The sequence below is a fragment of the Hemitrygon akajei genome, chromosome 2 (genome assembly GCF_048418815.1).
Source record: "Hemitrygon akajei chromosome 2, sHemAka1.3, whole genome shotgun sequence".
NCBI lineage: Eukaryota > Metazoa > Chordata > Chondrichthyes > Myliobatiformes > Dasyatidae > Hemitrygon > Hemitrygon akajei.
In genome coordinates this window covers 107,736,697-107,761,174 of record NC_133125.1, presented here as the reverse complement: position 1 = coordinate 107,761,174, position 24,478 = coordinate 107,736,697, and the positions used below count along the sequence as shown (strand labels likewise).

Genomic DNA, 24,478 nt, shown 5'->3' with positions numbered 1-24,478 from the left:
AATCATTTTTGGTGCCAGACTGGGAGGTTTGAGTATTATAGAAACTGCTGATTTCCTGAGATTTTCTTATACAGCAGTCTCTAGAGTTTACAGAGGATGGTGCAAAAAACATCCTGTGTGCAGCTATTCTGTGGACGAAAATGCATTGTTAATGAGAGAGGTCAGAGGAGAATGGCCAGACTGATTCAAGCTGACAGGAAGGCGACAGTAACTCAGATAACCACACATTGCAGCAGCAGTGTGCAGAAGAGAATCTCTGAATGCATGACACGTCGAACCTTGAAGTGAGAGGGCTTGCAGCATCAGAAGATCACACTGGCTTCCACTCCTGTACCTAATAAAGTGGTCATTGATTGTGTATCTCATTGACATTGCAGATGTGAACTGCAGAACAGGCAGTGCTGGAATTAAACAGGAAATTGAGAATCTAGAGAGGTTGCTTGAAAAAATTGAGTTTTAAAAAAAAACATAACAATTGGAAGCAGTTGTAGTCTGCTGGAACACTTGCATCTAATTGCATCCACAATTAAGATAAAGCTGATGTTTTACCTCCGTGGAATCTTTTGGATGTTTTAGAATTGTTTGAAGGGATAGAGAATGCACCAGTGTATTTTATGTCCCTATTGATGAAAGAAGGGGACTGGTACAAACATTCACATCATGGAAGAAGAATGTAGACCATTGATAATAGTTGATTTGAGAGATCTTTCAAATGGATAAATTGCTAAATTTGTTTTTTTTTAAAAAAAGCTCATAATTTAAACAAAACAGTAAACACCATTTTTCCAATTATTTTTGTCTCCTGGTGTTGTTGCTGAAGGTTATCAAATCACATTCAATGTCATAAGCACAAATGTAGAGAAGTACAGGTGCAGTGAAAAGCTTAATCTCATACCCGTGATTTCAGACGGCACAGAACATAAATCATACCAGGCTGTGAAGGGGGAAAAAAAAGACCGGTAGAAACCAGACAGTGCAACCAATTACACAGTCAGAGACTAAACTGTGGCCCATTGTGTTCTTTTGCTGAGGTAGGATTAAGGTTCTGCTGATCAGTTCAGAAATATATAGGAAAGTAGCTGTTTCTGAACATGATGTAGGATGCAAGGCTTTACCTTCTGCATGGTGGTAACAATGAGAAAAGGGCTTGACCTAGTTGGTGGCTATCCTTGATAATAGATGCTGCCTTGAAGCAACACCTCCTATAGATGATTTCAGTGGTGGGGAAAGTTGTGCCTATGATGGACTGCCCTGTGTCCACTACTCTCTGTAGTCTTTTGCATTCCTGTGCATTAGAATTGCAGTACCAGGCCAGAATGCAACCAGTCAATATACTTTCAATAGTGTATCTGTCTGTAGAAGTTTAAGGCTGAAACTCTTTAAGCTTCAAAGGAATTACAACAGCTGGTGTGCCATCTTTGTGATAAATATGGTATTTAAATAAGATGAAAGCAATTGTCCTGTTGATTGAATATTCCTGGGGAGAGTACAGATCAATGTGTAGAAAGGCATAAGTTAAGCAAGGACAGTCAAGGATAGAGTGGACATCCAGCATCTTTCTCCCAGGATGGCAGTGGCTAATACCAGTGGACACTCTTTTAAAGTGAATGGAGAGAGGTTATTTACACAGAGAGTGGCAGGTGTTTGGAATGCACTGCTGGGCTGGTATATTAGGAACATTTCAGAGACTCTTGGATAGGTGTATGGATGTAAGAAAAAGAGAGTTATGTGCTATGTAGATGACAAGGGTTGGATTGTTCATGGAGTAGGTTAAAGTGTTCGAACAACATTGTGGGTCAAAGGGCCCGTACTATGCTCTACTTTTCTATGTTCTACACTTGTCTAACAACTTAGAATTTTAATCCTGCAATTTTTGATATTTGCTGCTTTTAAATACCTGTAGAATGTGAGGTGTTCAAACAGGAAATTGTATGAAAACATATGCATCTCTCTATCATTTACAGCATCACAACTTGCAGGAAAGTTGTAAGACTGAAAGAGTGCAGAGAAAATTTACAAGGATGTTGCTGGGACTTGAGGACCTGAGTAATAGGGAAAGATTGAATAGGTTAGGACTTTATTCCCCAGAACATTGAAGATTGAGGGGTATAGATGGGGTAAATGCAATCAGGCTTTTTCTACTGAGGTTCGGTAAAACTATAACTAGAGGTCATGAGTTATGGGTGAAAGGTGAAGTGTTTAAGGGTAACATGAGGGGAAAATTCTTGACTCAGGGTGGTGAGTGTGAATGAGTGCCGGATCAAGTGGTGGATATGGGTTTGATTTCAATTTAAAGAGAAATTTGGATAGGTACATGGATGGGAGGGGCATGGAGGGCTAACGTCCTGCTGCGGGTTAATGGGGGTCGGCAGATTAATGGTTCGGCATGGATTAGACAGGCTGTTTCTGTGCTGTGGTTTTCTATGACTCTATCAGAGTATGAAGCAAATACAACAATATGAGAGTAAGATAGCCAGCAAGAATTTCTCTCTCTCTCTTTCTGAGACTTTAAATTTATTATATCAGCTTCCACCCAGCTGGTCATACCTGAAAACAAACTAACGGAACCTCTGTTTTTAATTACTCGCAGCCTTTTTCTCCACTGCTGTATGAATTGCTCTGCAGTTCAAAGCACCATTTTTGATTCCTGAATTTCTATTATTTTTAATGTTTGAAATGGAAATTAGCTTTGTAAAGTATTTCTTCAGTCTTTGTTTTAGAATATCATGCGTAGGTGGGAACTACAAGGTCAACAGATTGATAATATGACACCTCATTCATTGTTCTGTTGGCTTTTTGCAATGGGTATCAGTTGATCTATATTTTTATGGCTACAATACCAATTGGCTTAGTGCTCTTCCTGCAGTGCATTTGATTCTAATGCTTCTTTTGTAAAATGACATTATATACTGCACCTTGTAAACAACCTGCTAACCTTTGTGTGACATGACCTACCTCGAGCAAAACCATGTTGACGATCCCTATTGATGTCAAGTTCACCAGCCTATAATTTCCTGCCTTATTCGTAGAGCCTTTCTTAAACATGAACAACATTATCTATCCTCTTATCCTCTGACACCTCATCCATGGCTAAGGATGTTTTAAATGTCTCTGCTAGGCACCTGTAATTTCTACACTACCCTCCAACAGGGTCTGAGGAAACACCTTGTCAGACCCTGGGGACTTATCCACCCTAATTGGCCTCAAGACAGTAAACACCTCCTCCTAAGTAATCTATATAGAGTCTATGACCTCACCTCTGCATTGCCTCAATCTGTGTCCATCTCAAGTAAATACAGATGCAAAAAAACTCCATTTCACTAAACCTGCTATCCGTGCCTTTTATTTTGACAGGAACATACAAACTCTACTCTCAAAATTTCACCTTTAAAGGCCTTCCACTTACCAAGTACACCTTTGCCAGAGAACAACCTGTCCCAATCCACATTTGCTAGATCCTTTCTGATGCCATCAAAATTGGCCTTTCTGCAATTTAAAATCTCGACCCGAGGGTTAGACCTATCCTTTCCGTAATTACCTTGAAACTAATCATGTTATGATCATTATGATGCATTATGTTGCAAAGTATTCCCCTTCACAAACTTCTGTCACCTGCCCTGTCTCATTCCCTAATAGATCTAGTATTGCATTCTTTCTAGTTGGGATTAATGTGTGCTAATAACTACTTCTGGGCTCACAAGCTTGTGTCACAGATGACAATCCTGAGATTACAACCCTGGAGGTCAGGTCCTTTAACTTAGCACTCAACTCCCTGAACTCACTATGCAGGACCTCATCACACCCCCTACCCATGTCATTGGTACTGATGTGGACCAAGGCCTCTGGCTGCTCTCCCTCCCACTTAAGCATTCTCTGGACTCAATCTGAGATGTCCCTGATCTTGGCACCAGGGGGCAACATACCATCTGTTCTCATCCACAGAACCTCCTTTCTGTTCCCTTAACCAATGAATCCCTTATCACTACAGCTCATCTCTTCTCTCACCTTCCCTTCTGAGCCACACAGCCAAACTCAGTGCCGGAGACCTGCAGCTGTGGTTTTCCTCCACTAGGTCATCAGTTTTTACTGTGGAAGACACTAGCAGTATTGTGGAAGTTCCAGATGACAGAGATCATGAAAAGGTTCTTGAAAAACTGAAATGGCTGAAAGTAGATAAGTCACCTGGACTAGATGGTGTACACCCCAGGGTTCTGAAAGAGGTGGCTGAAGAGATTGTGGAGGCATTAGTAATGATCTTTCAATAATCACTAGATTCTGGAATGGTTCCCGAAGACTGGAAAATTGCAAATGTCACTCCACTCATCAAGAAGGGAGAGAGGCAGAAGAAAGGAAACTATAGGCCAGTTAGTCTGATCTCAGTTGCTGGGAAGATGTTGGAGTTAATTATTAAGGATTAGGTGTCAGGATACTTGGAGGCACATGATGAAATAGGCCGTAGTTAACATGGTTTCCTCAAGGGAAAATCTTGCCTGACAAGTCTGTTGAATTCTTTGAAGAAATAACAAGCAGGATAGAGAAAAGAGAATCAGTTGATGTTTACTTGGATTTTCAGAAGGCCTTTGACAAGGTGCCACAGATGAGGCTGCTTAACAAGCTGCAAGCCCATGTTGCGACAGAGAAGATTCTAGCATGGATAAATCAGTGGCTGATTGACAGGAAGCAAAGAGTGGGAATAAAGGGAGCCTTTTCTGGTTGGCTGCCAGTGACTAGTGGTGTTCCACAGGAGTGTGTGTTGGGACCGACTTTTTTGTACCTTATATGTTAATGGTTTGGATGATGGAATTGATAGTGTTGCAAAATCTACAGACAATTTGAAGATAGGTGGAGGAGCAGGTAGTTTTGTGGAAGCAGAGAGGCTACAGAAGACTTAGATTAGGAGAATGGGCAAAGAAGTGGCAGATCGAATACTGTTGAGAAGTGTATTGTCATGCACGTTAGTAGAAGAAATGAAAGAGTTGACTCCTTTCTAAATGGAGAGAAAATATAAAGAACTGAGACGCATAGGGGCTTGGGAATCCTTGTGCAGTACAGTCAGCCCTCCTTATCCGCGTGCGCGGATTCAACCAACCGCAGATCAGGAAAACCCAGAAGTTCTCTCTCCAGCACTCGTTGTTTGAGCATGTACAGTCTATTTTTTTCTTGTCATTTTTCCCTAAACAATACAGTATAACAACTATTTACATAGTATTTACATTGTATTAGGTATTATAAGTAATCTAGAGATGAATTAAATGTACCGGGTTATGAATGAGTTCCGTTCCTGAGTCCGTCTTTAAGTTGGATTTGAAATCGGAACAGGTACATCCACTATTATGTAGCCTCAGTTAGTAACACGTTTGTCTTAGTATATAGTATATATTTTACCTTTCTATGCATATAAAACACTTAAGAAACATATGTATTTCAATAATTAACCACTGCGTTGCTTAGTAATAATTGTATCTTTCACGTGACTGCCGCAAGTTAGAAACTGTTCGGCAACAGTCTCCTGTCCCCAATTAAGTAGCATGGTGTCCCAAATAAATAAAGGTAATCTCAAATATTTTCTCAATTAGTTTTGGTTCTTTAAGATTTGACCCAAATAAGCAGGTGCTGTAGCGGTGTGCTACGCGCAGCGCTGAAATTACGACACGGAGTCGGTAAACTGCAACCACGGACTAAGTTTATTTCACAAACACAGTCTTGCTTAAAAGCCTGTCTCCCCCCACTCGATACTTGGAGAGGCACGTAACTGAAACTCCCTGAGGCTATGTATCTTTGTCTCTGGCTCTGGCTAATTGTCAGCCGGTTCGAGTGTGCTAGTAATTGGGTCGCCACATAACCCCCCCCCCAGAACCGGCGGTACACCCCCCAATGTCCACAGTCTGGGCTGGGCCCTGTTTGGGAGGTCGGCCTCTGCGCCGCGGTGCCGGAAACTCGACCGGTTGCGCCAAGTCCACGTGGGCCGGTTTGAGTCGGTCCACCGTGAAAACCTCCTCTCTCCCCCCAACGTCCAGCACGAACGTGGGCCCGTCGTTTCTGATCACCGTAAACGGCCCCTCGTAGGGCCGTTGCAGCGGTGGCCGATGCCCGCCCCGGCGTACAAACACAAACTTACAGTTCTGCAGATCTTTGGGTACGCAGGTCGGGTGCTGCCCATGCTGCGAAGTGGGCATGGGGGCCAGGGCACCGAGTCTCTCGCGTAGTCTGCCCAGGACCGCTGCGGGTTCTTCCTCTCGCCCCCTTGGGGCTGGTATGAACTCCCCAGGAACGACCAGGGGCGCGCCGTACACCAACTCGGCCGACGAAGCGTGCAGATCGTCTTTGGGCGCCGTGCGGACGCCGAGCAGGACCCAGGGAAGCTCGTCCGCCCAGTTAGCTCCTCGCAGTCGGGCCATGAGAGCCGACTTCAGGTGGCGGTGGAAACGCTCCACCAGTCCGTTCGACTGTGGGTGGTAGGCAGTGGTGTGGTGCAGCTGAGTCCCCAACAGGTTGGCCATCGCTGACCAGAGGCTGGAGGTGAACTGGGCGCCTCTGTCGGAGGTAATGTGGGCCGGGACACCAAAGCGGGACATCCAGGTGGCGATCAGCGCCCGGGCGCAAGATTCGGAGGTGGTGTCGGTGAGCGGGACCGCCTCTGGCCATCTTGTGAACCTGTCCACGATAGTCAGGAGGTGCCGCGCCCCGCGTGACACAGGCAGGGGGCCCACGATATCCACATGAATGTGGTCGAAACGCCGGTGGGTGGGGTGGAACTGCTGCGGCGGGGCCTTGGTGTGTCGCTGCACCTTGGCCGTCTGGCAGTGCAGGCACGTTCTGGCCCAGTCACGGACCTGCTTGCGGAGTCCGTGCCAAACGAACCTGCTGGAGACCATCCGGACGGTAGTGCGGATGGAGGGGTGGGCCAAGTTATGAATGGAGTCGAACACGCGTCGTCGCCAAGGTGCCGGGACGACGGGACGGGGCTGGCCGGTGGCGACGTCACAGAGTAGGGTCCTCTCACCTGGGCCTACGGGGAGGTCCTGGAGCTGCAAACCGGAGACTGCGGTTCTGTAACACGGGATCTCCTCATCTGCCAGCTGTGCCTCTGCCAGCGCCTCAAAGTCTACCCCTTGGGAAAGGGCGTGAATGTTAGGACGAGAGAGCGCATCCGCCACGACATTGTCCTTACCCGAGACGTGCCGGACGTCCGTCGTGTATTCAGAGATGTAGGACAGATGGCGCTGCTGGCGGGACGACCAGGGATCGGACACCTTTGTGAATGTAAAGGTAAGCGGTTTGTGGTCCGTGAACGCGGTGAAGGGCCTACCTTCTAAGAAGTACCTGAAATGCCGGATTGCCAGGTATAGCGCCAACAGCTCCCGGTCGAAAGCACTGTACTTGAGCTCGGGTGGCCGCAGGTGTTTGCTGAAAAACGCCAGGGGTTGCTAGCGGCCCGCGATGAGCTGCTCCAGTACCCCACCGACTGCCGTGTTAGAGGCGTCCACCGTGAGGGCGGTAGGGACGTCCATTCTGGGGTGCACTAGCATCGTGGCATTCGCCAAGGCATCCTTCGTTTGAATGAAAGCGGCGGCGGACACCTCATCCCAGGTAATGTCCTTGCCCGGACCGGACAGCAAGGCGAACAGGGGGCGCATGATCCGGGCAGCTGAAGGGAGGAAGCGGTGGTAGAAATTGACCATACCTACGAATTCCTGCAGGCCTTTGACCGTGGTGGGTCGGGGGAAATGACGGACCGCATCCACCTTAGCGGGCAGAGGGGTTGCCCCGTCTTTAGTAATCCTGTGGCCCAGGAAGTCAATGGTGTCGAGCCCGAACTGGCATTTGGCCAGGTTGATCGTTAGACCGTAGTCACTCAGCCGGGCAAAGAGCTGTCGGAGGTGGGACAGATGCTCCTGACGACTGCTGCTGGCTATGAGGATGTCGTCCAAATAGATGAATGCGAAGTCCAGGTCGCGTCCCACCGCGTCCATCAACCGCTGGAACGTCTGTGCGGCATTCTTCAGACCGAACGGCATGCGGAGGAACTCGAAAAGGCCGAACGTGGTGATGAGAGCCGTTTTGGGGATGTCGTCTGGATGCATCGGGATTTGATGGTATCCGCGGATTAGGTCTACCTTGGAGAAGATCTGCGCGCCGTGCAGGTTGGCTGCAAAGTTCTGAATGTGCGGCACAGGGTAGCGGTCCGGTGTTGTAGCCTCGTTCAGCCTGCGGTAGTCGCCGCACGGTCTCCAGCCCCCTGTCGCCTTGGGCACCATGTGCAGGGGAGAGGCCCATGGGCTGTCAGACCGCCGTATGATCCCCAATTCCTCCATCCGTGTAAACTCCTCCTTCGCCAGTCGGAGCTTGTCCGGGGGAAGCCGCCGAGCGCGGGCATGGAGGGGTGGTCCCTGGGTCAGGATGTGGTGCTGTACACCGTGTCGGGGCATGGCTGCCGTGAACTGTGGTGCCAGAACCGATGGGAAATCCGCCAGGACCCTGGTGAAGTCATTGCCGGACAGCGTGATGGAGCCGAGGTGAGGGGCTGGCAACTGGGCTGCACCCAGGGAGAATGTCTGAAAGGTCTCGGCGTGAACCAGTCTCTTCCCGGGCAGGTCGACCAGTAGGCTGTGAGCCCGCAAGAAATCCGCACCCAGAAGCGGTTGGGCTACGGCGGCCAGTGTGAAGTCCCACGTAAACTTGCTGGAGTCGAGCCGTAGCTGCACCGGACGGGTGCCATAAGTCCTTATTGTGCTGCCGTTCGCGGCCCGTAGGGGGGGACCCGGCGCCCTGCTGCGGGTGTCGTAACTCGTCGGAGGTAAGACGCTGATCTCGGCACCGGTGTCGACCAAAAACCGGCGTCCCGACTGTTTGTCCCAGACATACAGGAGGCTATCCCGAAGGCCAGCCGTCGTAGCCATCAGCGACGGCTGGCCCTGGCGTTTCCCGTGGAATTGGCAGGGCGGGCGACAGCGGCGGGCATCTGCGCCCCACCGCTGGTGGTAGAAACACCAGTGTTCGTTGGGCTCCACACCCCGGCCTCTGGGTTTAGCGGGCTCTGCGGCCGGGCCTGGACTGGTTTGCTGCTTGGATGGCCTGGTGATCTGTGCGATGGACATCCCACTCACCTTCTTGGCGTTCCACAGCGCGTCCGCCCGGGCTGCCACCTTCTGGGGGTCGCTGAAATCCGCGTCGGACAGCAGCAGGCGTATGTCCTCGGGCAGCTGCTCCAGGAATGCCTGCTCAAACATGAGGCAGGGTGTGTGTCCGTCGGCCAGAGACAACATCTCATTCATCAAAGCCGATGGAGGCCTGTCTCTCAAGCCATCCAGGTGCAGTAAGCGGGCAGCTCGCTCGCGGCGGGAGAGCCCGAAAGTCCTTATGAGCAGGGCTTTGAATTCCGTGTACTTGCCGTCTGCCGGGGGAGACTGTACGAACTCTGCGACCTGGGCCGCTGTGTCCTGGTCGAGGGAGCTCACCACGTAGTAGTAACGGGTGTCCTCTGAGGTTATTTGCCGAACATGGAATTGGGCTTCTGCTTGCTGAAACCATAGGTGAGGTTGTAGCGTCCAGAAGCTTGGCAGCTTCAAGGAAACCGCGTTAACAAACGCAGCGTCTGCCATCTCCGGTCCAAAAAAACGGTTGGACCGTCGGGGTCACCAATGTAGCGGTGTGCTACGCGCAGCGCTGAAATTACGACACGGAGTCGGTAAACTGCAACCACGGACTAAGTTTATTTCACAAACACAGTCTTGCTTAAAAGCCTGTCTCCCCCCACTCGATACTTGGAGAGGCACGTAACTGAAACTCCCTGAGGCTATGTATCTTTGTCTCTGGCTCTGGCTAATTGTCAGCCGGTTCGAGTGTGCTAGTAATTGGGTCTTGCCTTGATTAATTGATGGCCCAATTAACCAGAATCCACTGTGTATGGCATTTAGTCGAAATGACCTATTTGTGTTTTGGATGCTAAGCAATTTACATTGTTGCACTTAAGGAGAATTTGATGTACAATTGTTGCTGGTTACTGACAATTGAGAGACTACTGAAGTCAGTTTGCCACATTGATGAAGGCTATTGAGCAAAACAATAATTACTTTGGACTGAAGGAAAAGTATAGATTCAAAAAGATGGCCACAAAGAGAAAATTACAGAAATGCTTAGCAAGTTGGTCATCATCTTTTGGTGAAAGAAACAGTCAATGTGTCACGCTTCCTCAGACCTGAAATATTGCCCATTTCCCTCCATTGTCTTACTAATCTGTTGTACGTTAATTTTAACCTGAGATTGGTACATACTACACAATCTCTATACATTGGGACTAATGTAACTAACATTGTCCTCAATTGGTACATCGGCTTATGTCAGCATCTGGCTTTGTTAAGTATTAAGGCCAGGATAGTCCATGTTTAGACTCTACTAATATAAATTTATAAAGAGCTTTGTGAATCATGGTCAATTAATTTATGATGAAGACAACTAAGTAAAGTAGAATTGGTTATTTATATACTCAGTAATAGTGTTTGATCAAATTGTACCAGTGGGACATGAAGAAAATTGAAAAAATTGCTTTGATTTTAGATACTCTAATTACACTAGGAATTGTAAAGAAACATTTGAACTTAATAGACTATCTTAAATTTCTCTCCATCCAGCATGAATCAAGAGAAACATTACTAGGGTTTAATATGGGGAACTACCGAGCTTGTAAGAATTTGTGGAAAGCCTGTGTGGAGCATCATACATTTTTCCGACTAGAAAGACCGGTACCTCCACAGAAGAACTTTTTTGCACATTATTTTACGTTGGGGTCAAAGTTCCGATACTGGTAGGTCCTAAAGATTTGTTGTGTCATTGTCCTCAATGAAACTAATTTTTATTAGATATTAATAGCATTTAGTTCAAATTAGTTTTCTTTTGTATATCATGATGTATTAATGGAACTGTAATTTGTCAGTTATGATCTTGCCTGGTATTGTTTTTCTCAGATGTACATATTTTCATACTGGTTAATGGTTTTAAATTAAGACAGAATGATTCATTGCACTAGCATTAGGATTCTCATCTTTCTGCTTTCTACAAAAGTAAAAGTACATGTTTACCACAAAAACGTCAATATACACACACTGCAATCTTCAGAGCATTGATCACATCTACGTGGAATGTTGTCGCAACAAAGCGGCATCCATCATCAGGAACCCCCACTACTTAGATTGAGCTTTCTTCTCACTGCTGCCATCAGGAAGAAGATACAGGAGCCTCAGGATTCTCAGCACCAGATTCAGAAACAATTACTACCCCTCAACTCTCAGGATATTGAATCAAAGGGGATAACTGCACTCAACTTCAACTCACTTTCAAGGACTCTGCATTTCATGATCTCAGTATTTGTTTATTTATTTTTATTATTTCTTTCTTTTTGTATTGCACAGTTTGTTGTCTTTTATGCACTAATTGAATGCCGGGTTGGTGCAGTCTTTCATTGATTCTATTATGGGTTTTTATTTTATTACGTATTTATTGAGTATGCCCACAAGAAAATGAATCTTAGGGTTGTATATGGTGACATGTATGTACTTTGATAATAAATTTACTTTGAACCTTTGCTAGATTTCCCTTGAAATTAGTGTTAATTATTGAAGTCTGATGCAGAATTCTCCACTATCTAGCTCTGATACAGAGAATGTAACTTTGTTTGAACAGTAAGTAATAATTCATTGTATGTCATTATTAAACCAAATCCGGCAAATTTTAGTCATTGACCACTTCAGCTTTTATAATGTATGTGATACATTTGAGAAGTATTAAATAGTAATTGCCAATTTCTGGTTGTATATATTTCTCTTATTTTATGGACCAACTGTCCAAAGCTTTTTAATTAAACTTACCTCATTGATTGAACAGATTTTAACATTAGCCTGCATTAAATTCTAAGCTTGTAATAAATCTTCCCATATGAACCATTTGAGGAGACGACCAGGTCTGATATGAATTGTTGTAAAGGCAATCAGCATGTATTTCCACATTGATAGAAAAATAATCACATCTTGAATCTTTGATATATTATTACATCATAGTATACTCCTTTTGTATCATATTGGGAATTATATTAAACAAGTTTCATAATTCACACATGAAAGATTGAGCATTGAATAAAATGCTACAGAAGGATAGATATCAATAGTTATTTGGTTTAGAATAATTGACATTTAATCCAAACTGGGTTCAAAATTTGTAACATGATTTCAGTTTACAACCCACTTTGACAAATTGCTGCACATTCTCACTGACCCACAGTGAATGCAACATACGTTAAACTGAAATGCCAATAACTCTCCTCGTTGCTCTTTGTGGTTCTGTGCATGTAGTCATGGTATCACCACTTCATGATAAATGTGAGCTGTGACTTTGTACTCCCAGCATGAGTTCAGAAAGATGTGAATATAGCTGAATTAAATACTTTATCAACATTACAGTAATGAAAATCTCTGTCACAGTGTATTTTAAAGTAAGTTGATTGTTAAATTTTTAAATGATTTTAATTTGCAGTGGGAGGACAGAAGTTCAGTCCGTGCAATATGGAAAAGAGAAAGCAAACAAAGACAGGGTATTTGCCAGGTATATGATATTTTGCTATTCTTAAATTTTTAAGTAAAGAAATTAATATGTTTGTATTACTGTTGTAGTATATTAGTGACTGACCCATATCACAACATTTGAAATTTCTCCACTATCCACAAGACGCAAGATTCTGCAGATGCTGGCAATCTTGAGCATCTCACTCAAAATGCTGGAGAAAGTCAGATGCTCAGGCCATGTACAGTATATGGAGGGAAATGAACAGTCAACATTGAGCTGAGATCCTTCATCAGCACTGGGAAGGAAGAGAGCAGAAGCTGGAATTAAAAAGTACAGGGAGGGGTGAGGCACAAGCTGACGTGTAGTCTCCATTTCTGGAAACAGATTACGTCTTTTACAAACTCACTGGCTCCCATAGTTACCTAGAATACAGCTTTTCCTACCTTGTCACTGGTTAATATTCTATAGTTTGTCTATTTCCATAGCATCTGTTCTCAGGATGATGCTTTCCATACCGGGACTTTCAAGATGTTACCTTCTGTCAGAGAATTTGGTTTCTCTTCCACTACTATCAACGCTACCTTCACCTGTTTCTCCTCTATTTTCTGCATGTCTGCCCTCACCCCATTTCTCCCTATAATAGGGATAGGGCTCCCCCTTATCTTCGCCTACCACCCCACAAGTTGCCTTATCAACACGCCATTCTCCACAACTTCTGCCATCTCCAATGGGATCCCCCCACCAGGCATATCTTTCACTCCCGCCCTCTCTGCTTTCCACAGGAGTCACTTTCTCTGCAGCTCCCTTGTCTGCCTGTCCCTCCCCACTGCTCTCCTTCCTGGAATTTATCCCTGCATCTGTGCTAAGTGCTACACCACCATTCAGAATCCCAGCCCCACCCCCCAGCCATGATTTATGGTGGTTGAAACTTTGGGCAGGAAGTGTGTATCAGCCTGTTGGGAGTTAATGCTGGACTGAAATGAAAGATTAATATTCCATTGTTGCATCCATGCAGCCTCCAAAAGGGCCACAACCCTGTTGTGGTTTGGAGGCTTGCATGCCTCAATGACCTGGGAAGCTATGCTGGCTGGAGTCAGGACTTAGTGCTTTAGCCCTTGGTAGGGTGACCCATACCAAACAGGTCAAAGGGTAGAGGCCAGACTAAGAGCGATCCACTGATCCTCCAGGTTTGATGGTTCAGTTCAGGACTAACAGCCCTGACTGGTAAAAGGAAATTGTTACAGATACAGCAATTCTCCTACACCTGAGTGCATCGGTGTTCCTGAGTCTCCTCCAGGATGTGCATGACTGACAGAAGTGAAAACCAAGCTACTGACACGATGAAGGAAGCGTAGAACTCCACCAGAGAAGGAGGCCCTTCATTGCTACCCTAAATGCCAGCAGCCTAGCGAGCAGTAGAGCCATCCATGCAGAGATGTCCATGTGTTCTTGTGCTCACCAAAACACATTTAGAGACATGGAAAAGTACAGCACAGGAGCAGGCCCTTTGGCCCATCTAGTTCATGCCAAAACCATTTAAGCTGCCCACTCCCATCGATCTGAACTGGAACCATAGCCTTCCATATCCCTACCATCCATGTACCTATCCAAAATTCTTTTAAATGAAATCAAGCTCACTTGGGCCACTTGTGCTGGCAGTTCATTCCACACTCTCTCAACCCTCTGAATGAAGACATTTCCCACCTGTTCCCCTTAAACTTCTCACCTTTCACCCTCAACCCATGATCTCTGTTTGTAGTGCCACCCACCATCAGTGGAAAAATCCTGCTTGCATTTACCCTATCTATACCCCTCCTGATTTTGTGTACCTTTATCAGATCTCCTCTCAATCTTCTACATTCTAAGCAATACACAGAAGATAGAAATCTACAGCACATTACAGTCCCTGTGGCCAACAATGTTGTGCTGATCAAGTAACTACTCTAGAAACTACCTAGTATTACCCTACCACATAGCCCTCTCTTTCTAAACTCCTATCTAAGAGTCTCTTAAAAGACCCTATTGTATTGTAATGTCATATACATTAATGATCTGAATGATGGGGTGGTAAATTGGATTAGTAAGTATGCAGATGATACTAAGACAGGTGGCGTTGTGGATAATGAAGTAGGTTTTCAAAGCTTGCAGAGAGATTTAGGCCAGTTAGAAGAGTGGGCTGAAAGATGGTAGATGGAGTTTAATGCTGTTAAGTGTGAGGTGCTACATTTTGGTAAGACTAATCAAAATAGGACATACATGGTAAATGGTAGGGAATGCAGTAGAACAGAATGATCTAGGAATAATGGTGCATAGTTCCCTGAAGGTGGAATCTCATGTGGATAGGGTGGTGAAGAAAGCTTTTGGTATGCTGGCCTTTAAAAATCAAAGCATTGAGTATAGGAGTTGGGATGTAATGTTAAAATTGTACAAGGCATTAGTGAGGCCAAATTTGGAGTATTGTGTACAGTTCTGGTCACCGAATTATAGGAAAGTTGTCAACAAAATAGAGCACAGAGGAGATTTACTAGAATGTTACCTGGGTTTCAACACCTAAGTTACAGGGAAAGGTTGAACAAGTTAGGTCTTTATTCTTTGCAGCGTAGGAGGTTGAGGGGGGACTTGATAGAGGTATTTAAAATTATGAGGGGGATAGATAGAGTTGACATGGCTAGGCTTTTTCCATTGAGAGTAGGGGAGATTCAAGCAAGAGGACATGAGTTGAGAGTTAAGGGGCAAAAGTTTAGGGGTAACACGAAGGGGAACTTCTTTACACAAGAGAGTGATAGCTGTGTGGAACGAGCTTCCAGTAGAAGTGGTAGAGGCAGGTTCGATTTTGTCATTTAAAAAAAAATTGGATAGTTATATGGACAGGAAAGGAATGGAGGGTTATGGGCTGAGTGCAGGTAGGTGGGACTAGGTGAGAGTAAGCGTTCGGCATGGACTAGAAGGGCCGAGATGGTCTATTTCCATGCTGTAATTGTTATATGGTTATATCCACCTCCACCATACTTCCAAGCACCTTAAAACTAAGCCATTTCAGCCCTGGGGAAAAAACCTCTGGCTATCCACATGATCAATGCCTCTCATCTTCTTATACACCTCTATCAGGTCACCTTTCATCCTTCATCGCTTCAAGGAGAAAAGGCCAAGTTCACTCAACCTATTCTCATGAATCATACGTTGATTTATGAAGTCCAATGTGCCAAAAGCTTTCTTTATGACCCAATCTACTTAGGACACCTCTTTCAACAAATTACGTACCTGTATTCCCAGATCCCTTTATTCTACCACACTCCTCAGTGCCCTACCGTTCACTGTGTAAGACCTACCCAGGTTGGTCCTACTGAATTGCAAAACCTCCCACTTGTCCGCATTAAATTCCATCTGCCCACTTTTCCTGCTGATGCAGATCCCTTTGCAAGGCTTGATCGCCTTTCTCATGTCCACTACACCCCCAATCTTGGTGTTATCTGCAAGTTTTTTGATTCAGTTAACCACATTATCATCCAGATCATTGATATAGATGACAAGCAAAAAAGGACCCCGCATTGATCCCTGTGGCACACCACTAGTCACAGGCCTCCAATGAGAAACACAACCATCTACTGCCACTCTCTGGCTTCTCCCACAAAGCCAACGTCTATTCCAATTTACTACCTCATCCTGAATGCCGAGCAGCTGAACCTTCTTGACCAGACTCCCATGTGGGACCTTGTCAAATGCCTTGCTGAAGTTCATGAAGATAACATCGACTGCCTTGCTTTAATCCACTTTCCTGGTAGTTTCCTCAAAAATCTATAAGACTGATTAGACATGACCTACCACATATGAAGCCATGCTGACTGTCCTTAATCAATCCATACCTTTCCAAATGCTTATATATCTGGTCCTTAAAATACTTTCCAATAACTTTCCCACAACTGATGTCAGACTCACTGGTCTTAGAGCCTTTTTTAAACAGAACAACATTGACTATCCTCCAATCCTCTGGTACCTATCTTGTCACTAAGGATGTTTCAAGTATCTCTGCTGGGGCCCTGGCAAATTCTGCACTTGCTTCCCAAAGGGTCCAAGGGAATGCCTTGTCACACTCAGGGGGATTTATCTACCCTGATTTGCCTCAGGGTAGCAAGCGCCTCCTCCTCTATAATCTGAATAAGGTCCATGAAGTTAATGCCGCTTTACCTCACTTCTGTAGAGTCTAGCCATCTTCAAACCAATTATTGAAATCAGGCAAGCAGTCACTCTCCAGGAGGCTGGTATTCAGTGATCTGCTTGTGTCTTGCAATAGAGTAAGGAATAACTGGTAAGATGCTTCCCCTGTCTTAGCAGTGTTCAGGGCTTCCTTCCTGCCAGTACCTAACTTTCAGTTTTCACTACCAATCCTGGGTAGAGACTTGGAATACCATAACACACAGATGTAGAAGGATTCTTCATTGTTGTTTCCGTAGCCGTTTTGATTGACCAGTTTGGGTTGTTAACCCTGAGCTGAACCCCCAAACCTGGATGATTGCCCAAAGTTTCAACCACCTTAAATCATGGCTGGGGGGTGGCACAATAGCCACAAATGATCTGCCCATCCCCTAAGGCAGGGGTTCCCTACCTGGGGTCCATGGACCCCTTGCTTATTGGTATTGGTCCATGGCGTGAAAAGGTTGGGAATCCCTGCTGTAAAGCTGAGCCTTATTTGCTCATTTCCCCTCAAATGGCACGCACTTTTAATAAGCATGCATGTCAGTATAACTCCTCAATGAGTACATTCTTCATTCACTTTACACATGCAAGATTCACCTGCACATCAATCAAATGGGTTACCCATTTCAACTCATAACCTTCCAAGTCTAGGCAAGCTTAACAGCGATAATCAGGAAGTGTGAGTTGGCTGTCCTGGGGCTGGTGGTGAGAATGGGAAAATGTCCACCAGTGTGGAAGTGCACATGCAACAAAATAAGCATTTCCTCACCTTGAAGGATTGCCTGGGAGTCTGAATGGTGGTGAGGAGCAGGTGCAGCACTTAGCGCAGATATAGGGATAAATTCCAGGAAGCAGAGCAGTGGGAAGGGACAGGCAGACAAGGGAGTTGCAGGGAAACCAAATATAGATGGATAACCACTTTGCAAAGCATGTCCATTTGGTCCTCCAGGGGCAAATTCTCCATTCGATTCCCACACTTCACCTATTTGTGGCAAATTGTAACTTTAAAATGAATATTTAAAATGAAACATCACATTGTCTTTCAAAGCAAATTGGAGCCTTCCCGACTCTGTCAACCCTGCAACTTTAAGTCATTCTTTCTCCTTCTGTATCAGAACTGGCCACTTCCCTGCAAGTCATCAACTGTGGTGTTCACTGTATGTGAGGCTGTTATCCTCTTTCCATTAATACAATCTATGTGACATGCATTATAGCCTTGCATTTCAACCTTTTCATGTTTTCTCCATAATCTCTCTCACTGCATGAAGAACTTTGCAGATGTTTCTACCATAGTAGGCAATATCGCAAATAAAAATGAGTATAGGAAGGAGATAGAAAGTTTGGCAACAACTTTTCCCTGAATGTCAGCAAATTGAAAGGGCTGACCAATGACCTATGTTCCTATCGACATCAACATTGTTGAGGTTGAAAGAACTTAGAACTTCAAATTCCTAGGAATGAACATCATCAGTAGCCTGCCCTGTTCCAGTCACACAAACATCACAGCTAAGCAAGTTGACAAATGTCTCTATTTCCACAGAAGGCTAATGAAACTTGGCACATCCCCATTGACCCTTCACAATTTTCAATGATGCACTACAGAAAACCTAATATGTATGCATAATGGCTTGGTATGCATATTATGCACTGTATGCATAATGGCTTGGTAAGAAACTGCATAGTTGTAGGTGCAACTCAGCACATCATGGAAACCAACTCCACCCTCCACCCATTGACCCTCTCTTTACTTCTCACTGTCATGGTAAAGCAGCCAGTATAATCAAAGACATTCTCTCTTCACCGTGCTCCCCATCAGGCAAAAGATATAAAAGCTGAAATCATGTCTTGCAAGGCTTGACTGCAGTCTCTACTCCACTGTTATAAGACTATTAAATAGTTCCCTAGTATGATAAAATGGACTGTTGTCTTCACAACTACCTTGTGATGATCTTGCACCTTATTATCTACCTGCACTGCCCTTTCTCTGTACCTGTTACACTTTATTCTGCATTGTTATTGTTTTACCTGGTTCTTCCTCAATGAATTGTGTAATGATTTGTTCAGTATGAACAGTATGCAAGGCAACCTTTTCATTGTATATCAGTGCATGTGACAATAATAAACCAAATTCCAATTCCATTTTACTTATCACTTGTATTGAATTTTTATTCTCTAACCACCTCATTAATCCATTAATCAAATGAGCTCCTAGAGCTCTTCTCACAGTTAGCTTGGTCTCACTCTATCAGAACTATTCCTTTCATTCTATCTGTCCTTTCCCATCCTTTCTACAGATTAAAACTATCTTATTCTCATGGAGGTCTTTGATGTTAGATATTAAGTTTCTCTTTCCATTGATGCTACCTGACCCGTGTGTTCACCATTTTTCTGTTTATTTCAGATATTCAGGAGGTAGGGATGGGAGTTGATTTTTCATTGAGGGTTTGAGAGAATCCTTGAATCAGTTCTTCTGTTCACCTGTAGTGAGGGTTCAGTACAGCGTTTCCTTTAGGAATCTCTTGGGTATGTGAATGACATAGTGTGTTTAGTTAGGGTCACTGTGCTGCGTTTGCTGACCTGATAGTTTGCTGATGGTTCATTTCTAGCAGTGGTTTGGGAACATTTTACTGAGATTGTGTTAGAGGTATCTCTACAGTGTTTAGGTGCCTGCTGCAAGTTGAGCATTTGACTATCTGTGGGAAGCGTGGCTGTACATTTTAAATTTGGTACTGAACTCAACTATATCCTCCTGAAAGTTGGGTTTTGCAGGTTATGTATATAAGGTAAGAAGGGTAAGTTCAAACACGAGGTGGGGGCAAGTATTTTTTTTTAAGCTTGGTGCATTCCTGCTGTTAGAAAGGCTCATATTCAGAGAATGGAGGGATAGAGAAATTGTGGGGGCAGAAGCGATAAGTTTAGTTAGGTATTTAATTACTCGTTTAATTAGCTCAGCACAACATCATGGTCCAGAAGGCCTGTTCTTGAAGTGTACTGTTCTATCATGCAAGTCTTTGTTAACTGTTCTAATATTAACACTTCCTCCAATTATGTCACTTTTCGTTTGACTGTTGCTCTGTGAAATTCCTGCGTCAAAAATGCTGTTATCAAAGTCTTATTTAATGTAATCATTGTTTTTGATGTGACCAACAGTTATTAGCCACCTTGGATATATTGGTGGTGAGCTGCCACAGAGCACCTCTGATGTTTCTGTTGTGAATATAATCCTAATGTGTTATTGTTTTGCAAATTGCAATGACGAAGATTAATAACTGGATTTCCAAGTAGAGATAGTGTGTGACTTGGAGGGGAACTTGAAGGTTGCCACGTTCCCACACCGCTGCTGCCATTTTTCTAGATGGGAGAAGTAGAGAATTGAGGTAGTACTGAGGAAGAAATCGCGGTGAGTTGCTGCAGTGTATTTTATAAATTCTACATGCTGACAAGATGTGTTGAAGCAGAATAGGTGAAGACAGCACATATTACTTGAATAAGTTCTGTTGTAAGTTCAGTTTAAAGAAAGAATAAATGTTGTTAATTACCTGTAGATTATTGGAGCACCAAAAATTCAGGACTGAAACCTTTTAGTGTGGTGTGAAGTAATTGTGTGTGAGGTTCATTAATTTTGTCTCTGGTTTTTGGCATAGAGGACCAATGGCTGTGCAGACACAGCCGTGGCGGTCAGATTAACCACAGCTGAGAACAGCACACTGATGCAGTGTGGTTGCATTTTCTGCGAAATTTCCAAATGCACAGGAAATTCATCAAACCTGTTTGAGAGTGGGTGGTACCACCAAGTTTAAATTGTCGAGATATTTTCCTTCAGTTACTTCACTGCCTTTTCAATAGGTCTAGGTTAAATAAGTTTGTATCCATATTTTGCAGGTAACCTTTGAAATTGTGATATAATGTACACAGCTAGTTTGGAGATGAGGTGGAGATGTGCATTATTCAACCTATGGTTTCTGTTCACTTCGCTGTAGGAAAACTAGTTTAAAAGGCATATTTTCAAATTAATTGCTTGTGACATCCTAAATGTCTGAAACAAACAAGTCATGAAGAAATGTGAATGGTGAGGCTGTGGATCAATATTCCACATTTTACTGGTTTATTTTGCATTTGAATTCTAGTGTAGGCTGTTGCAATAAGTGGTTTTGAATGTGTTTAGTTTGAGGCTTGGCATGATGTATTTATAACACTTGATGTTCATACTCAATAGTAGAGTATAATTTGTTAATCGAGAACTCAATGTGTTGGTAAATGTCTTACTGTATTTGCGATTTGTGGAAATCGCTCACTTAACTGTTTTGCGTTGGACTGTGGTGGTTTTTAACCATTTGTTCAGATGGTGGCTAAAGCATTGCAAAATGATTGATGTGTTCTTGATGAAGCATTGAGACCTTGTATTGGACGACTATAGTTAATGAGGAAAAACTAGGATTGCATTTATTTGAATTTAAAACAAATGTATAAGTGGAGGTTTTCAGGATATTAAGTCAGGTGCATAGAAGGAAATTACTTGGAGAGTTTGAAGGCATACTTAAAAATTAAACCAAGACCTGAAGTTTGAAAACCATACAACATCCACGAGTAGATAGCAGTTTGGAAGTCCTCTGTGCAAGTAGGCGAACGGAAATCAATCACATTGGGTATTATCTAATGTAGATGGCTGAACAGGCTCTGGAGGCTAAATGTCCTCATCACTTTCATGCCATTTGGAATTCCTCTGTGGATCTAATTACTTTTATAATCACTCTGCTTAAAACCTAATTGTGAAGCATGTTAAATGTTGCATTTTCTCTTTGAATGATTAGATCACCCAGTAAACCATTGACAAGAAAGGTGATGAGTGGGATGGACTGGGAATCTGTAAGCAGGAATTCGCTGTCAGATGATCGACTTGAAACGCAAAGTCTACCTTCGCGTTCTCCACCCGGAACTCCAAATCAGTGAGTAGCAAATGCAAGCTTTTAATTTAATTGGTAGGGTAATGAATTTTAACAGCACTGCTTCTAGAGTAAATATTTTCTGCCTCTGACAGTGCTGCTATTTTTGTGCATTCATCACTGTCATTTGCACTCTGCCTTAGTGCATTAAGGATTGATTTTCAGCATGTTCTAGCATGCAGCAGGGAAAATGCATGAAAATGTTAGTATGGTTTACTTGCACATATTTGGGTGATTTTGCATTCTGTTTTGAACAAGTGTTGCATTTTTGTGGCCTTTAAGGATCAGTATGACTAAAATGTCGTAAGTGTTTAATTCGGTGGTTCTAGGGCAGATAGGATGAATGTTTTGATCTGTTGCCCAACTGTGAATTATTCCTCCAGTTACTTGAAAGAAGTTGTTGCTCTCATTCAGAACCATTAACAAGTAGAGTCGGGTATCACGGAGCAAGAAGCTGTGATGTTCTCCAGTGCATTCTGTCTGCCAAGTTGATTCAATAGCAGTCATTGAGGCCAGGGGAAAAGGTTCGTTGCGTACGCCTGTAAATAACTTAACAGCTAATCATGGTATAGAGCAAAATGCCAACTGCCTCATGGGGGCTGGGGTGGTTTAATGAACATGATTGTGACATTTTTGGGGCACATATTTTGCTGCTCTGTGCTACCCACAATATTAAACCACTTTGTTAAAACAAAATAGTCTGTCTGGAATGAAAATGGAGACAGTAATACCTTGATGTTAAACAACTATTAGGGTCGTCTCAACATTGACCTTAATCACCCCCATGTCTCTGCCTTATTCTGCTGAGAATTTCCACCATTTTGATTTCATTTCAGATTTCTAGTATCTGTGGTATTTTGTTTCTGTGAACTACTTAATGCTTGGCTCACCTGATCAAGAGTTCCGATCTGCTACGTTTAGATAATGCTTTATACAACATACCCGGACTTTATCAAATCAAATTTGGTCCAAAGGACACTGCAATTTATAACTCTGGTATAAAAGCCAGAGTTCTATAGGTTCTAGATATCTTTTCAATATTGAAAAGTTCCCTGTTGTTCCCTGTTGAACTTCCCTGTTGAAAGCCACAATTCAATATGTCTCTCGCTCATTTTAATAGTGCAGTCTGAATTCTGAGTACTTGTACATAAAGTTAGAGGATATTTTTGCTAAAATACCATAGTATTTAATTTTGCAGTTTCCTAAAACATTATTTTATAGTGTCACAAATCTTTTTTTTTAATTTTCAAGGGAAATTTAAATTTAGATTGCTATGGTGTACACATGATAAGGAAGCAGTTTTTTAAAAAAATGAAAATTAAAAATTATTTGTTCTCATGTACACTTCCATGGCATTAATTTTAAAGTGTGAGCACAGTTGTAATCTAACTGCAGATTTGTGCAGTAGGTAACAGGTCGGTCATCACAAACCGATTCTTTGTTCTCCATCGTTAATGAATCAATATCAGGATAGTGACAGGAAGTGTGTGTCACATGTGTGTTGAACACTATACAAAATGCTGCTTTGTTGATCTTTTCAAATTTCTGGTCCAGGGTAGTTAAATGCCATTCAAATTTGTCCAAAATACCAGTTGCAGCATTGTTAAATGGCTGTGCATGCTTATGGAACATCAAATATTTGAAAGCATAAAACAACCGTCAGATTACATCTTCGTAATCAATCCAGTTCATCTCCGCATGGTTTTGTTTTGCAATCTTGATGGGATGCATTCTGAATGAGTGCAATCATACATTTTTTAAAATACACACAAAATATAGAGTGGGAAGTGAAGCAGTCTATCATGAATTCTTTTATTCAAATGTATCTTCATTGTAGTAGTGCTGATCTATTTATTAGGACAGGAATCCAATGAAAAATTTTGCACATTTCCATTTGCTCCGGTCCTGTCAAAGGCACTTTGCTTCTCTGACAACATAAATCAATAGCCAATACCACAATGCATATGTGATGTCATTTTTATTGAAGTATTACTTTAAGATTATGGAAATATCAAATTGTACCTTACAGTAAACATGGAGCTGTAGAAAGTTACAAAAGAAATATGAGATGGAGAGGAAAGGGAAGTCCACTTGTGGGGTGAATTGTTAAGGCTTGATTATTGCCACTCGTATGTCTGGAGATTAAGTAGAAGGAGATGGATGAGACAAAAATAGTTTTTTTAAAAGAGCATGCTGCAACTGTGGGAAATAAAACAATGCATTTGATGGAAAGCCCGAAACAAAAGAGAATTCTAGAAATTCCCTGACTGTGGTGGCAGGCAAAACTCAGCTGACATTTCATGAGAAGGCAGCTGACCTTTGGTCATTACTGAGCAGTTCTGACATGCATTGGAAATACAACTATGTGTTGAGCTTTTCAGACAGTGTGAGGTTGTGGGAATAGAATGGAGACTTAAGTGATAAACAACTGGAAGAATGGTGCCACCCATGTGGACTGAACAGAGGAGTTCTGCAAAGTGGTCACTTAATATATGTTTGAGTCTCTGTGGTTGGTAAGAGGGGAAGAAGTAACAAAACAAATGTTACATCTTCTGCAGTGACATAGGAAAGTTCCATGCAATGAGGAGTTGCATCCTCTGAGGTGGCATAGGAAAGTTCCATGCAATGAGTTGCCACTTTGTGGAGATGAAAGCAAACCAAGGAGTTTCAGAGGAAATATTCTCTGCAGTATTCCACAGGTGCTGAGTGTTCAAAACATCCAGCTTTTACTTCACTTTTATGGCATTTTTTTTTTGCTTCCTCTGCATCGAGTTGATCCTTGTTAG

At 43.3% G+C, this 24,478-nt stretch overlaps 1 protein-coding gene across 3 annotated transcripts in view; it reads left to right on the top strand.

The window, feature by feature from the left end:
- ptpn4a (protein tyrosine phosphatase non-receptor type 4a) overlaps positions 1–24,478 on the top strand; it is a 227,768-nt gene that overhangs the window by 145,926 nt on the left and 57,364 nt on the right. For all 3 annotated transcript variants that reach the window (XM_073027041.1, XM_073027032.1, XM_073027025.1), the window contains 3 exons: positions 10,632–10,804; positions 12,526–12,594; positions 21,561–21,695. In XM_073027041.1, the coding sequence (XP_072883142.1) occupies positions 10,632–10,804; positions 12,526–12,594; positions 21,561–21,695 (377 nt within the window). The remainder of the gene's footprint in view (positions 1–10,631; positions 10,805–12,525; positions 12,595–21,560; positions 21,696–24,478) is intronic.